Genomic DNA, 17,838 nt, shown 5'->3' with positions numbered 1-17,838 from the left:
AAGGTATAAAAATACTCACAAACTAGTTCCTGGTACATGCATATCAAATTAATATATTGTCATCAGCATCAGAACCGGAGGGTGTACCGTCCTCTAAAGCTTGACAAGGCTTGAGGGCCACTGTTAATCGCTGGAACGCACTCCACCAAACCAAAGTACGTTGTGCATTCCAGGCCTTCAGCATGGACCCGGCTCTTGCTAAGAGTGAATGACTCACTCTGGAAGCCGGGATCATGCCCGACGGGGTGCGGCTATAGGCATGAACAGGAAGCACAGCCAACCATGCCATAGGTTAATTAGGAGGCTCCCTGAATTAAGAGGTCAATGTCAAGGATATGAAGGCTCTGGGTCTACAGGCTCTGAGGAAGAGGCTAAGCCTCGAAACGCGTAAGCCTTGTCAAGCTTTAAAGGACAGTACACCCTCCAGTTCTTATGCTGACGGCAATATATTAATTTGATTTGCATACACCAAGAACTCGTTTGCGAGTATTTTAATACCTTTTATTCAATAAAACCTTTGTGGAAGATAATGTTCTAGGCCGATGCACCCTTGTGTTTGTTTTTCAGTTATAGTGGTCCCAGACTACCCTGGTCTTGAAAGGGGCTGCAAGGCCGAAGCATCCAAGAGAAGCCAAGTAGAAGGTCTTTGGTAGCCGCAAGAGTGTGGCTTGATATGGTTAGAAGATCACCTCTCAGAGCGCAGGAGATAGGTGCTTTGCACCATTTTTTGATTAAGTATTTAGGGGGGCCTGAGAGGAGCTGACATAGAAAGGTTTTTTAACTTAATGAAGAGAATGCATTAAAGTAAAAAAACCTTTTGCCTTTAGAATCACTAGGATATGGCACTATAAAAGGAGGATGGAATTGCACTGGTAATAATAGGGAAGTTTAGTGTAAATATTCAAATCCACAAAAGTTTTTTTTTAAAAATTCATGTGTGTATAGACATAATTGTTCTTTATGTTGGGGTGATGTGCAAAGTTCACTCCCATAGCAACTAATAATAAATTATCATTTGTTCACTCTTCTAAAGTAAATTTTTTTGCCCTGCTTAAATGAGTGATATCAATGCTACAGAATCATCCTTGTATAAATTGCTTGCCTACATGCAATTAGGAGTAAATATATGACTTACCTCTAAAGTATCTATTTCTAGACTTTGAAAAATGTTAATGGTCCCGTTAATCTGATTAATTTCATTGACACTCATCAACATCACCACTTGGGTCATGTCTCATCAAAACAGCTCAATCAAAGTGGAAAATGTAGTCTACAAGGAAGTGTACATCACTGATGTTCTGAAAATGTGATTGAATACATAGCATTTCATCTACTTGATTAAGTTCTAGAGTTCTTCATAAAATGAAGCTATCCACAAAACGATGTTGCACACCAGCAGCAATATTTGCCAAGGACTCATCAGTAGCTGACTGGTGTGTCAGCAACACACAATCTTAAAATCTCAAGACTACTTGGACTGCTGCTCCAAAGACAGCTTTCTTTATTAGATGTCAAAATTTTCATGAAATGCTCTGCCCAAACCTCAATGGGCCTTTTCTTGACAGAGGGAGATGCTGAAAAAGGCAATTTAATTCCTGTCTCTTTTACCAGACCTCACTATATGTTACACTGAATATTTTCATTATGGCTTTCAATCTGATCATCCAGGTGGAGGTCTTGTGAGTAGTAGGCTAAACATGCCTGCTCTGACTTCCCTCTCTTTTGTCATGGCTTAAACTATTTTTGGGGAGGTAAATGATCCTGGGTCAGCTTTGTTTAGAGACCCAAAGAAAAACAATTACTTTAAGGCTCCATGTACACGGGACATAAATGGACGTTTAGGAGCAGTTGGGCGATTTTTTCAGAAGCCCCTGAACCCATCTACATGTTATCTTATCTGTCTATGTACACAGGGTCGTTTACAGTCATTTGCAGGCAGTTGAGTTCAGGGACATTTTTTGGAACTCAATTATTTGCATTCGAACGTGTGTTTCCCGGCGTTTCAAACGCAAAAACGCGACAGAACGCGACTGAACGCGATGACCCACGTTTATCGTTCGCGTTTTTCCATTTTAAAGGGGAATCGTTTTTTTGACCTCTAGGAACGGTTCTAAACGCAAACGCCCGCTAAACGCGGGTGCAAAAGCGACCTAACGGACGTTTCAAACGTCCTAAAAATTACAGCATTCAAAGGGACTTTTAACAACGTCCCGTGTACATGGAGCCTAAAACCTTGGATTGTGAGTAACTTGGTTTGAGAACGTTTTGCAAGACAAGCACGTTTTTTAAAATAAATTTTGAGTTGATAAACAAGCGATGTCTTGATATACAAGTAGCATCATATCATAACTGAGTATAAAAGAGGAGAGAGGCGCCTCTAAGTGTAGCAATATGGTTACATTTAACCACTTTACCACCGCAGGGTTTTGCTGTCTTACGTCCAGGCCCCTTTTTGCGATTCGGCACTGTGTGACTTTAACTGACAATTGCACGGTCTGGCAACGCCGTATCCAAACGAAATTTACGTCCTTTTTTTCCCATAAACAGAGCTTTCTTTTGGTGGTATTTGATCACCTATGTGATTTTTACTTTTTGCGCTATAAACAAAAAAAGAGCGAAAATTTTGAAAAAATAACAATATTTTTCACATTTTTTATATGAAATTCCCCCCAAAAAAATGTAAAAATCACAATTTTTTTTATTATTTTTGGCCAATTTGTTTTCTGCTACATATTTTTAGTAAAAAAAAACGCAATAAGCGTATTTTGATTGGTTTGCGCAAAAGTTATTGCGTTTACCAACTAAGGGAAAGATTCCTGTCATTTTTGGGGTTTTTTATTTAACGAGTAATGGCGGCGATCTGCGATTTTTTTTGCAGGACTGCGACATTGCGGCGGACAGATCGGACCCTTGACTGACATTTTTTACACTTTTGGGGGTACCAGTGACATTACTACAGTAATCAGTGCTATAAATATGCACTGTTACTTTAAAAATGACACTGGCAGGGAAGGGGTTAATTTTATTGGAGAGAGAGGGGTTAATGTATGCCTGGTGCTTACTGACGTGTGTGGGGGAAGGTGACTGAGTGACACAGGGACAGATCGCATGTTCAGCTATGCTGAACCCTGCAATCTGACCTTGCCTGTCACTTAGGAGATCCGCCCGCTTTGTTTACACAAGCGGGCGGATCTCCACACTCGATTCCCTGACGATCGGGGAAGAGCAGCGGCGATCGCCACCGCTCCTCCCCTGGCCCGACTCCCGCTGTGACTAAAAACAGCGGGAGCTAACCTCCGGTGGCGCGTGCGCGCCGCCCACAAGGGGAGGAGTCCTGGACAATAACGAGCCACATTGCTGCAGTAGCAGCAATGTGAGCGGTCGTTATGTGGTTAATGAAGGTACAATATTTAGAAACTCACATGGTTGATGAATAAAACAGGCACATCTGAGTATGCAAGCATCCGGGGTAAAGCTGTCCACATAGGCCGTCCTTCACACCGCCATCAACGTCATCCCTTCCACGCTGTGCTCCACGAGCGCTTCAAGCCTCGCCTTCAGATCGCTCTACTGCAGGGTAGTCTTCCCGGTCACAATTGCAGACTGAAAGCGGTGAGAGGCGGCGGTGAGGAGGACGGTCTATGTGGACAGCTTTACCCCAGATGCCTGCATACTTAGATGTGCCTAGCACGTTGGAATAATCTTTTTATATGGACTATAAACTGAAAGACGAATAAATGGTTGTGGAACGAATCATCTGAGTTTCCATTATATCTTATGGGGAAATTCTCTTTTATATAAGAGTGCTTTGGATTACAAGCATGTTTCCGGAATGAATTCTGCTCGCAATCCAAGATTTTACTGTAGTTCGTTGGCTGGAAAGAGCAATAGCCATACTCTGATACTATTGCACGCCAAAGCAACTCTGCAGAAAGATTTAATGCCCACCTCTTGTATGCAGTAACAGTCCTTTTTACAAAGGTTTAGCATCAGTCCTTGCTTTAACCACTTAAAGCGGAGTTCCGGCCACAAAAAAAATTTTCAATGAAAATACCCCCAGGACAGTCAGGGCTAGTACATTCCACAATGGATAGCCTCTGAACTGTCCCGGTTCGCACTTACCTTTTAGAAGAAATACTTACTTTGAAAATTTCTTCTCCAGTGCTGCCATCTCAGGTGTGGGCAGCTGAAGCCAGCGCGTCCTCTTCTGCGTCCTCTTCCGTGTCCTCTTCTCCCAGAATGCGCCTGCACCGACCCCGCTCGTCACTTCCGGTGCGCGCGCATCATCCCTCCACAGCTTCTGGGCATGCCCAGAAGCTGTTTAGTAGGGAATGAGGCGCCGCACCAGAAGTGACGAGCGGGGCCGGTGAAGGCGCATTGATTCCTGGGAGTGATGACGTTCAGCTCCCAGGAATCAATGCAAAGAGGAAGTGACAACGCGGGCCGCGGCCGCCGAGGGAGGAAGTGGAAGAAAGCTGAGTATATTTTTCTGCAATAACAAGGTAAGTAAAAAAAAAATCGTAATTATCCATTGCTTTTTCAGGTGACTAGAAGCAAGCGGATGGCCCAAAATCGACTATGCCAATTTTGTGGCCGGAACTCCGCTTTAAGGACCTCTCCACATACATTTACTGCAGCAGGGCAGCCCTTAAGCGCAAAATCACGTACCTGTACATGATTTTGTAAAAGGGCTCTAGCGGCTGCACCAATTCGTCCGGCAGACGCGATGGCCGCTGACCACCTGCGATCATTCAGGAGAATGACAAGACAGTGGTCTGCCTATGTAAACAAGGCAGGCTGCCATTCTGACAAAAATAGAGATATTGTGTTCCTACTAATCAGGAATACAGCTCTCTCTCTTCCTGCAGTCAGTCCATCTCCCACACAGTTAGAAAGCACTCCTTAGGAGCACACTTATCCCCTTGATCGCCCCTGATGCTAAGGGACGATAGAGGGACGGAGCATGATTGAGTGGATGCCAAACGGAGCGGTATCACCCGGGTATTACTTACGGCAAGTGGGTGAGAGATACCAATCTGCCAGCAGATCTGCTAATGTGGAATTGCTTATATCTTTTGTACATATGTGAGTGGCATGTTCAATAACATTTGTAAATGGAATTATGCTATGTGACATCATTTTACCCTTACATGGGCAATATTTGGAATATAGGTAATATCGGCCATTCCGGGGCCGATACCAATAATCGGTCGATCTCTATTATAGTTATGATTAAAGTAATCATATTGATAATGTTGGTGTTAGGGATTTCTGCAAAATCCTGCTAGTAGCAAATTGCTATTAACTAAACTTTAATTTGCATACCACTTTTGCTGCTGTAGATTATTGCATACATCAGCCTGAAGTTTTTATGTATTTGAGTTGTAGATTTCTAATTTGATTCTCTATAATAAATATTAATAGATACATGTTAACATAAACAGGCCTACATAGATAACAGGAGCTGGGTACAGGTTCAGCAAAAATAATATTCAATTAGCAGCTTTCCAGAGTGTAGTGTAAAGTAACTTTAATACCACTTGTAATTAGACTGTGCAAGGATTGATTGCTGTTACAGAGCGCACCGTTTATTATATTGCTTGGCATGTAAAACAGAAATAGGAAAGGGAATGTGATGTACGGGTTGTAAAAGCAGATTATGATGGCTGCATTTTCTACAATTCTTTTTCTGCAGACCTGTGCAGCCTATGCAGAGAAAAAACTCTAAATGCCAGTGTCCCAAAGTGAAATTATTGCATGCTTCATGGAGCTCAGAAATCCATCTATAGTATTAAAGTTGTATTATTCTGAAGAAATAACTTACATGATACCTTATTAAATTGCCCCCTGCCATTCTTTTTGTAACCCCATCTAACAGGGCTTGTGCATAGACAATGTTGTAAGCTCTTTAGCCTGCATTAACACATAAGCCGAGGATATTCCTGGTGATTTCAAAGTATTTTTAGGCATTTTCCAGAAGTTTATTCCTGGGGCTGGGCAATGGGAGGAGAGCAGGTATATTGAGATTATTTATTTTATTTAGTTACGGTATTATTTATTATTATTATTTTTATTATTATTATTTATTTATTATTTATTTATTATTATTTATTGAGATATATTATATCAAGTTAGGGCTCTTTCACACGGAGCGGACCGTATTACGATCCGCTCCGGCACTTTTTTTTTTTTCACGGACACGGATGACACTTGTGTCATCCAGTCCGTATGTCCGCATATCATCCCATCCGTTTGCGGATTATATACGGACATAATGTATGTCTATGGGCATTGCGGATGTCAGCGGATGACACCGCTGACATCCGATTTTGTGTCCGTTCCGTTTTTTAAACGGAACAAAAATAGGGTTCTGTTCCATTCCAAAAAACGGAACAGAACTGAAAGGTTGAAAAAAGGAACATCCGCAATCCCATAGACATTCATTATGTCCATATATCACCTGCAAACGGATGGGGTGATTTACGGACATACGGAACGTCCGTGTGAAAGAGCCCTAAGTGATGAGGTGTTCTCCAGGTGTAGAAGCAACGCTAAAAACCAGAAACACCTGGGTATGCTAAAACAAAAGAAAAAAGCATAGGATGTAGAATATAGAGCAACTGAGCATACAAGTGTGAACAGGGACAATTAGAAATAATGGGATACTGCATGTTTAAGTGGGAGTAAACTCCCATGGTTAATATTTACCTATAGGTAAACCATTAATAAGACTTGCCTATAGGTACATTAAATATCTCCTAAACGTGCACTGTTTAAGAGAAATTTACTTCTGAATGGGCCCGCAACGTCACCGACACATGCGCTCTGAAGGAACGACATGCCCGTGCCATTCCTTTGGAGTCCAATGCCATGAATAGCGGCTCCTGCGCACATGACATCTTTGTGGCATAGCCAAACAGACAGCTGGAGGAGACAAACCTCGAAGGAAGACCAGGTGAAGATGGCAGCCCAGTCAGCGGAAACAACGCATCATTGGATGGCTTCATTTTAAGGTAGGTTTCACATAATGTTCTAGTATGCAATGCATACTAGCACAACAAAACTTTACCTTGCAGGTTTAAAAAAAAAGCATGGCAGTTTACCACCGCTTTAAGCCTAACCTGGTGTAGGGAAAGAAGTAAAACAAAATGCTCAAGTGTAAATGGAGGCTTAGGAGTTGGTACACTAAAGTCAAAAAGACTACACTTTGCGAAGTGCAGAAACAACATTTTTGAAAAGAATATTAATTATTAAATAAATGAAAGACACCTCCTCTAATGTTTTTCACCCAACCTTCTTAGTCTAGACAAGTCAAGACTAAGACCTTTTGGGTGAAATGCATTGGAGGAGGTGTTTCAAGGTAACAACTTCTGCTGTAGTTGATTGTGGGATAAACTGGTGAATTCTATGAGCTTATGTGTGACTGTCTTACATTTCTTCATTGTGTTTAGTGAAGACAGCTCCATTTCAGCCTGGCAGCCAGTGTTTAGGAGACCTCAGGAGAGTAAACTTTGAGAGCATAAGACGGTGCTTCCTTTCTGTAATCTGGAAATCTGATGTTCTCAATATTATGTTTAATATGAAAAAAAAGAAACATTTTAATTGTATTTTCTTTTGTAAAATTCTGAATGAAAATTTTTAAGAAATATTGTATGAATATTCTCAGTACATTCGAATGTCATGTGAAATTAGTTCAAACTTTTTGAATTTGGAAAGAATGGAGTTTGGCAAATGAAAACCACATATACTGTTGGAAATGTGTGCATTTGAGAATAATTTTCCATCCTGCTCCTTTGAATTTTATTGTCACTACGGTTGAAAACGAATGTCAGTTTACTCCCACTATTGATTAGAAAAACAAATCTTTTTTTTTCTTAGAACATTTTCACAATGAAATTCTACTAGTGTATACCCAGCGTAGTTAACTTGCAGATTTCGACTATAACTTAAACTAAAATTAGAACTAAATACAAAATTTATTAAAATTAATATAGGTTCCTTCTACAATTATTGACACAGTGTGACAAGATTGTAATTTTACCCAGTTATGGACAATGTCTGTGCTTTGGACATGTAATACACCAAATCTGGCTCCTTGTTCCTTCGCCTTCCCCTGTCAATAAGAAGTTGTTGCTGATTTTTTATTTTATTTTTTTATTACAATTTAAATAATTTTTTTATGTGCTTGTACTTTATTTTTTTTTATTGATGCATTAAAAAAAAAAAAAAATACAACATTAACCTTGCTAAGGGCTAAGCATATTTCTGACATGTTGTTTACCAGTTAAAATCAGTATTTTTTTGCTAGAAAATTACTTAGAACCCCCAAGCATTATTAATATATACACAGCTGCAAGTCAACAATTCTTAATCGTAGGTCTTCTGAGAGCTCTTTTGTGCGAGGCATCATTCACATCAGGCAATGCTTCTTGTGAAAAGCAAACCCAGAACTGGTGTGTGTTTTTTATAGGGCAGGGCAGCTGTAACCAACACCTCCAATCTCATCTCATTGATTGGACTCCAGTTGGCTGACATCTCACTCCAATTATCTCTTGGAGATGTCATTAGTCTAGGGGTTCACATACTTTTTCCATCTGCACTGTGAATGTTTACATGGTGTGTTCAATAAAAACATGGCAACATTTCATTCTTTGTGCGTTATTAGTTTAAGCAGACTGTGATTGTCTATTGTTGTGACTTAGAGGATGATCAGATCACATTTTATGACAATTTTTGCAGAAATCCATATCATTCCAAAGGGTTCACATACTTTTTCTTGCAGCTGTATATTTTAGCAAAGACTATTTTGTCGCGCGGTATTTGGGCAGTGGTCTTTCAAATGCAATTTTTTTGGAGAAAATACTTCACCGAATTTAAAAAAAAACTAAACGGTAAAGTTAGCCCATTTTTTTTGTATATTGTGAAAGAAAATGTCACGCCGAGTAAATAGATACCTAACATGTTACAGTTTAAAATTGCACACACTCCTGGAATGGCAACAAACTACAGGACTTAAAAATCTCCAAAGGGGACGTTTTAAACATTTTTAACGGTTACCAGTTTAGAGTAACAGAGATGGTCTTTTGCTAGAATTATTGCTCTCGCTCAGATGATGGCGGCGATACCTTACCATAAAAAAATAAAAAATAAAATGATCACTTTTTTCACTTTTATTGCTGTCACAAGGAATGTAAACATCCCTTGTGACAGTAATAGGCAGCGAAAGGTACTCTTTATGGAGGGATCTGGGGTCTAAAAGACCCCAAACCCCTCCATTGTACTTCAAAGTATTCAAAATTCTAAAATCAGCATTTCTATATACTGTCAGTTTTTTTAAATTGGTGCCATTGGCAGCCATGTAAACCGGAAGTGAAGTCGTGACGTCGCTTCCGGGGAACTTGATCGGAGACCCGGCTGGTAGACCCGAGCAGAGCAGCAGAAGCTGGCGGAAGGGGGGATATCCCCTCCCATTCGCTGGGATAATGATTGTAACGAATAATGCTTAGTTCAATTGACAATTTTGCGTGTGTAATAAAAAATGTTTTTAATATCTACCTATAGATAATATCGATAATTTCACATTGCCGTATTATAGCATATACAATAAATGGAAAAGGCTAACCCTACTTTTTTATATTTAGGTAAACATCACTTTGTTGGATATAAATGACAATGCTCCTCAATGGAAAGATGAACCTTACCTTATTAACCTGGTAGAAATGACACCACCAGATTCAGACGTCACTACGGTATTGTGGACTGTTTTATTTATCCATCTGATATGTTTTCTGTATTTCCTTATTTCTTAACTTTGTAGATTGTATCTCTTCTTTGCATCATTGTATAACAGTTTTGGGTAGCAACCTTTATTTTATTTCAAGTGGCATACAGGAATCATTTAAAGTACACATTTGTGTTAATAGCAACAATCTTTAAATTCCTAAAGACAACTGGACTCACTAAGGAGGGTGTTCTGTACTCATAATAAAAAAGTCAATTATGCCAGTAGTCCATAATACAAGGAAAGTTACTCAAACGTATATGATTTGACTCTACTAGGGATGTTTAACAAAAATATAAAATTTTCAGTGGCGTACTTAATAGATGACCTTCACAATATACTGCCATTTTCCAAATCCTGCAGAGGCATAAAGGGATCCAAACTCCCCACCAGAGTGTCCATGGTGCAGAAGCTATTGCTGACAGCTTCTGGGCACCCTGCTCCTGCTGCCTGTCATTTAAGAGAAAGGGAGACTGCCCTTATCTCCTCAGTCACATGACCCTGCTGAGTAAGGACTTCCCTTTACCCTGAACTGCTTGGTCTGGTGTGTGGGTTTCAGGGGGGGTATGCAGTATAAGCCACCTAAGCTTGTAAAAATTTTAGTTGGCCATAGATACATGTTTTTTTTTTTTTTTTGATCAGACAGCCACCTGATCAAAGGAAACCAAACGGATTCCTCCATCCACACATTTGAGGTGGATGAAGGAATCCTCCCACTGCTTTATCGTATTCTGACAGCAGGATCCCCTGCTGTCAAAATACACTGATCCACTGATCAGCACTGCAGCCGCTGTTATCGAAATGCGTCTGATCCCTGCTGACTTGATCCATCTATGGCTAGCTTTTATCTCATAAAATCACTTTTCTTGGCTGTTGCTCTACTTTTGTTAAATGTATCTTTACTTTGGTTTATAGTGGGTTTATGTTATCTAAGTTTATTTCTGTAAAACAGTTTTTTGTTTACTTTGAATTGCATAAGAGTCATTATCATTTCATCATCATCATTACATCATGGTCTTTCCTGTGATTAGGTATTCACTGTTGGTCCAGTGTACTGAACTTGGTATTTGGTTCTTGTCACCTTGAAAAACAGACCCTGTTTGTCCTCTAAATGCTGTTGTCACCTGGTGTAGCTGCGCAAGCTCTGGAGTAAAGGGGTTACTTTATTTGCATCCTGCATCATATTGGTTTTAATTATTTTTTAATACATTACCATTGTTTATCATTGTTTTCAACTTCAGGGTTCTCAGGCATGTAAAGAACTTCACTGAACACAGTCTCAGGCATCAAAGGCCCCCAACACCAGACAAACCCCTGTACAAAATAGAGGAGATAAGAAATTCTCCCCAGACAATGGTCAACTATGGACACAAAATGTATTCAAAGAAAAAACTTTATTGATTGAAAAATGTGGCATGCATACACTCCCAGAACCATACAAAATCTCAAGAGTAAAAAACATGTACATAAAAACAACAAACAACTAGAGGGATAACAGCAGTAACTAACCCCACAATCCCCCATACCTGTGAATGGATCAAAATTGGGAAATTGATGAAAAAGGGGGGGGGGGAAGGATCCTCTTGTGAAGTAGGGCGCAGTCCCTGATAATTAATTCCACAAGGCCGAGTGGTTGGGCCAAACATGGATCCACAGCATTCAGAAAGTCAGTTCAATATATGGACTAATATTCCAGGTAGGCTGCACAGGGAATTGTCCCTATAGTAGAATTAGGCAATATGAACTGAAAGCCTGAAAAAGCACACAGTCCAGCAGCAGTGGTGCATATGATGGAACAAGGAGGTTGTAGATGCTTATGATCATATTAAATCCATTTAAAAATACTGTTTGAGTAATTGTAAGTTGATGACCAGAAAATATACAAGCTTTCTGCTGATGGTTTCTCTATTGTTTACTTTCCAAGAAACAGAGACAATGGTCTGTTAGTTAGGTAACCCATTTTACAACTGTGCTTGTGATGACTTGTGAGGAGTTGTCCTTGTATGTAAAACTCCCCCACGGTGGTCTTTGCCTGGAATCAGCAATTTCATTGTCAGGGTATTATATACACGGCTCTTCAAATATATTCTCTTTCAATGACCATAGAATATAGTCCGTTACCTCAAGGGTTAGTCAACAACAGCTTACCACTCTTCAGAAAGGACAAAGGAAACCGAGACATGACGTCTACATGAGGAATTTCTGGTAAAGGCCTCGAGTTGAACCTTGTCTTTGGGTTCATTCAATTCTTAATTCTTCACATGCAATTATGAAAAATATGTCTATTTCTTACAATAGTTCTGACAGACAACATTGAAGAAATTACACTTTGCTACAGTGTAAAGTAGTGAGTGTACAGCTTGTATAACAGTGTCAATTTGCTGTCCTCTCAAAAAAAACTCAACACACAGCCATTAATGCTGGCAACAAAAGTGAGTACACCCCTAAGTGAACATGGTCAAATTGGGCCCAATTAGCCATTTTCCCTCCCCGGTGTCATGTGACTCTTTAGTGTTACAAGGTCTCAGGCGTGAATAGGGAGCAGGTGTGTTAAATTTGGTGTTATCGCTCTCATTCTCTCATACTGGTCACTGGAAGTTCAACGTGGCACCTCATGGCAAAGAACTCTCTGAGGATCTGAAAAAAAAATTGTTAAAAAAAATGGCCTAGGCTATAAGAAGATTGCCAAGACCCTGAAACTGAGCTACAGCACGATGGCCAAGACCATATAGCGGTTTAACAGGACAGGTTCCACTCAGAACAGGCCTCACCATGGTCGACTAAAAGAGGTTGAGTGCACATGCTCAGCGTCATATCCAGAGGTTGTCTTTGGAAAATAGATGTATGAGTGTTGCAGAGCTTTGCTGCAGAGGTTGATGGGGTGGGGGGGGTCAGCCTGTCAGTGCTCAGACCATACGCTGCACACTGCATCAAATTGGTCTGTAAGACTATAGTCCCAGAAGGAAGTCTCTTCTAAGGATGATGCACAAGAAAGCCTGCAAACAGGAGTACAAAGATAAGTGTGTCTTGCGTACAGTCAAGCATGGTGGTGGGAGTGTCATGGTCTGGGGCTGCATGAGTGCTGCCGAAACTGGGGAGCTACAGTTCATTGAGGGAACCATGAATGCCAACATGTACTGTGACATATTGAAGCAGAGCATGATCCCTTCCCTTTGTAGACTGGGCTGCAGGGCAGAATTCCAAGATAATGACCCCAAACACACCTCCAAGATGACCACTGCCTTGCTAAAGAAGCTGAGGTTAAAGGTGATGGACTGGCCAAGCATGTCTCCAGACCTAAACCCTATTGAGCATCTGTGGGATATCCTCAAATGGAAGGTGGAGGAGCACAAGGTCTCTAACACCCACCAGCTCTGTGGTGTCATCATGGATAAGTGAAGGAGGACTCCAGTGGCAACCTGTGAAGCTCTAGTGAACTCCATGCCCAAGAGGGTTAAGGCAGTGCTAAAAAATAATGGTGGCCACACAAAATATTGACACTTTGGGCCCAATTGGGACATGTTCACTTAGGGGTGTACTCACTTTTGTTGCCAGCAGTTTGGACATTAATGTCTGTGTGTTGAATTATTTTGAGGGAAAAGCAAATTTACACTGTTATACAAGTTGTGCACTCACTACTTATTGTAGCAAAGTGTAATTTCTTTAATGTTGTCACAAGAAAAGATATGTTTAAATATTAACAAAAATGTTAAGGGTGTACTCACTTTTGTGAGATTCTGCATGTATTGGTTTTAAGATTGTCTTTTATGTTTTTTGTAATACATTTTGCTGCTTTTTAATACAAATACACGGTGTCCTAATTTGGTACTAGTAAAGTCCGCATTCCAGTCCCCCTTTTTCCCATATACTTCATCTATTTAAAAGGGTAAGATGAAACATGTCACAAACTTCACTAAAGAAATGTGCTTTATTTTACATTTTACTTTGCTTTTTGTTGAATTCTAATACTGTCTCTCAAGGACCTCTCAGAGAAAGAATTGATTTACCACCCTTCAATGAGTAATGGAAAGTAACACAGAATAATTCTCATTCCCTTCAAAAGATGACAAATTACATAAAATGGAAGATAGTGCATATGATCATGTCTAATGTCTAGTAAAATCTGTGTATGGCAGACCAGAAAATGTTACCAATAAATTACATTCTAGGCCTTCGTGGAATAATAATAATGGATATATATACCTGTCTAGGGGATTTTATTTAATTAGGTAGTAAAACTTATCTTGTAAGATCATGTACCCTTTATCCTAGTTGCTATTCAATCTGACACCTAGGGAGGGCATACATACATGCTGTTAGTGAGCCTAAATTATAAAAGGGTTTAGCTATAGCTATAGTAGACTGTTTGAGTGTTGTGGGGCTCAGACTAAATGCAAATACAGTTTATGTATCTCTTTTAATCCATCTATTATCTTTGAACAGTACATTTCTTAGTTGTTCGACTGTCTTCCTAAAGGTTCTACTATGTATTTGCTCTGAAGCCCTTCCATATACATGTAGCGCTACCCCCCTAGGAGCCGCTTGATAGGATGCATCCTCTGTTCTTTACCTTGACCTCCTCAAGAGCCTCAGCCCCTCAGCCCCATCAGGTTGAGTGTACAAACATACAATATCACAGGAATTCACTGAAAGTAATGCTTAGTAGTGCTAAATGAAAGAAAACAGGTAGTAAAGGCAAACCTAATTGTCACCCAATACAGTTCGTAAGAAGGCAAGCAGAAAATGGATTAACAATAGTAATACCACTGTTTAGCATACAAAATGATTAACAGTAAGGACTAGGCATAACATTTGACATTAGGTGACATTTGGCACACAGATAAACATAAACAGTAGCAAGGCCGGTAGTGATCAATAGTAAAGTTTAATCTACAGTGTTGGAACTATCCCAGATAGCAAGAATAACTTGCCACAAAGTTGTAGCAGTGTTGAATTGTAAGTCTGTTAACTTGCTGCACATTTTCACTGGCAAGTTGTACACTTGCAGAGCATTTAAAGCACAAGTTCTAGTTGACACTTTTCCAATTTGTAGCAAATTTACGTGGTAAGTAAATAAGCTTTGTAAGTAAATAAGCTTTGTATTTGTAAGCTCTACAAATCTACAACATGAAAATTCAGCCACAGTGACCCCTGTGGTGAGATGACTATTGCCCAACATAACTGAATCAGAACTTGCAACAGATGTGCAGAATGTTTGCAATGGAAGTTGATCTGGAGTCATGCAATGCGGACTTGCTTCAATTGTGCAACAAACTTGTGAAACCTGGCAAGTATAGCAATAGCTTAGCAAGTCATTTTCAAACTTGCAGCATAACTGCTTGCTATCTGGGATACTGCTAGAACACATTTATGGCAGAGATGCTAGCCCTAGAATGACTGGGTATGCACCATCCAAAAGAAAGGGAATATGGTTGCTAAGGGGGCTTGCAGAATAATTGTTATGAGAGTAGTAGTTTTATGAGATGTTCTGCCGACTATCGTTGGGGCCCTTAAAAGAGCTTTGGCACACTTAACAACAGTCCCATTTAACCTACATGCAGTATAGATATAGTATAAGTTTAGTATAGTCTCAGCACAGGTGCAAGGTAGATGAGGTTCAGATGCAGTAAAAGTTCAATATAATGCGGTATAGGGTTGGTAGAGATTCAGTCTAGGTTTGGAATATGTGCAGTATGAATTGGGTACACTTGGTGTCCTTCTCTCAGTAGGTTAGTCTCTGCTAGCCATATCAGCCATGGGTGAATAGCCATCTCACCAGTCCCTGGGATGCTTCGGTGGCTTCTCACTGTAGAAAGGAGAGCTCCTTGGTCTCTCCCTGAAAGCCTCTGGTAGTCATCGATGGGATGTGGGCAGTGATGCGCTGCCCCCGAGTGTCCTCGCTCCCAGTCTCAAGCTTGGATCTCAGTGCTGGTTTCTGTGCTGGTATGGTCTGGCAGGAAAAAATGTAGATAGAGGTGCTCTCTATCTAACTCCCTCTGTGCCAAGAGGAAGAACTTTCCCAGGTCGTTTATTAAAAAACATCTCTCCACTCCTCCTACTGCATCGTATCTATTGGGATCTGTAGTTTAAGGAGCCTATTTGTCCCATTAAATGGCTGCCATCTCAAACTACAGCTCCCAGGTTTTTCTGCATAAAAGTTTGAGGGCTTGCTTGGCTGTAGCTCTCCTCCTGCTGGCCAGAAGAGAATGGTGCAGCACAACATCAGTATCTCAGTACAGTTACATCTCTGTATGGTATCTACGCATATTTTCTACATTGATGGTGCTACTTACATGTATCTTAGTCACTGTGTGCTCTTTAGTATCCTGTAGAAATGAAAATGGAAAACAACTGTAATAAAAGATGATTGTGTAAAGAGTTAGTTTACCTTTACCAAAAATCACATTATGTTGTCCAATAGGGATAAAGCAGCATAGTGTTCTACACCTACCTTAAAGCCAGAACTCCCTTTCTCTCAAAGAATGCAGGCCAAAACAACCTCATTAAAAGGAAGCATTCATAAAATCTTCTACAGCTTGTGATGGCTCCATTTTGAGTTATTGTAGGAACCGAGTAGCTGTTGGGACATTACCCAGTAGCGGCACTGGGGTAAACATTATCCTGTTCCTTCAGGCCACACATGTGCAGTGTGTACTCTCATCTATCACCTATGATGAGCTAAACGGCTGCTTCTCTATACAGCCAGCAACATCCAGTGAGAAGAAGAGGGGAGAGCAAATCCAGTCCATCCACTGTTTCTGCCCCCCTCTTCACTGTGTGCCTGTCCGTCCTCTATTTTGTGTACCTCTCACTCAATCCCAATAACAAATGTTGTAGTCTTGTTAGCAGTGGTTTAGACAGTGGTGAGGGAGGATGCTGCTTAGCAACCAAGGCACAAATCAGAATGGGACCAAGTTCCCCATACACTAGGCCCCCTGGAGGATTCCAAAGGAATTTAAAATTTGTCGTGATACTTCATTAGTAGAGTTCACAGAATTTTTTCTCTCTTTTTAATTCAAGAGACAAATTGGTTGCCCAACAGAATGAGCATTTGTCAAAAATGTCGTTGTTTGTGACTTTGTTACTTTGCTGTAGAGAAAGCCGATAATTCTCATGAGGTTCAAGGTACAATCCACCTTTTGAACTATGCGTCATGTTATACCCATATTTAGAGTGTAACATGAAGCAGGGTAGAATACATAATTCCCCCCAAAAATGCCCCTTACCAGAATAATAGAGTGCTTCTTTTTTTTTTTTTTAATCTTTATTTATTTATTTTCATTCTTTTCCTACATAGAAACAAATAACACAGATTACAAAAACAGAATAACAAAAAGACAAAACATAAATCTCTATTAATACAACCAAATAAGCTGGGCGTGCAGGGCAGAGAAAAAAAAATAAATAAACCCATGGCCCTACCAACAAGGTACCTAATACACTAACCAATTTAATCAAATTAGGAAAACGGTGCATAGGGTAGCCGTTAGATATAAGCCCACATACTAAGCATATAGAAAGAAATACAATGGCCCACCTAAGGTAACCTCCACTTTAATATAGCTCGATTTCTCTAAGTTAGACAAACCAACCAAATAAAAGTGTACTACTTGAGAACACACACAAAAAAAAAAACAAAACAAAAAACCACGATAATAGAACGTTATAGAACGTCACCAGCAGGAAACCACAGAGTATACCAAATTTTCCCCCCTATAGATCTACTATACACTAAGATACAAAGATAGTAATATGGGACGTAATGATATTCAATTTTACTTAGACTTTAAGGACTCGTCCAGTATAGGCCTAGGGTCCACTAATTGGAAATAAATGGCATTTCCGGAGCACATCCACACGACTGCTCGGATACCTTAGCTGAGGTGTAGTGAATCCAGGTGTTCCAAATACTATGAAATTGCTCATAGCGGTCCCTGCATTTCGCAACCCATTCCTCCGCTGCCATAATGCTGTTGACCAGGCGAATCCACTCGGATTGTACCGGGACCAGAGCTGACTTCCAGTACACCGGGATCAAGCGCCTGGCCACATTTAGC

The 17,838-nt window shown here is 40.3% G+C and overlaps 1 protein-coding gene across 2 annotated transcripts in view; it reads left to right on the top strand.

Moving 5' to 3' along the window:
- Nucleotides 1–17,838, top strand: part of CDH23 (cadherin related 23) — a 1,628,602-nt gene that overhangs the window by 1,049,468 nt on the left and 561,296 nt on the right. For both annotated transcript variants that reach the window (XM_082268007.1, XM_082268006.1), the window contains exon 21: nt 9,642–9,749. In XM_082268007.1, coding sequence (XP_082124133.1) covers nt 9,642–9,749 — 108 coding nt within the window. The remainder of the gene's footprint in view (nt 1–9,641; nt 9,750–17,838) is intronic.

This window comes from Pelophylax lessonae, assembly GCF_965119305.1.
Source record: "Pelophylax lessonae genome assembly, chromosome: 9".
In the NCBI taxonomy this organism is placed as follows: Eukaryota; Metazoa; Chordata; class Amphibia; order Anura; family Ranidae; genus Pelophylax; species Pelophylax lessonae.
This window is presented reverse-complemented; position numbering and strand designations above follow the sequence as displayed.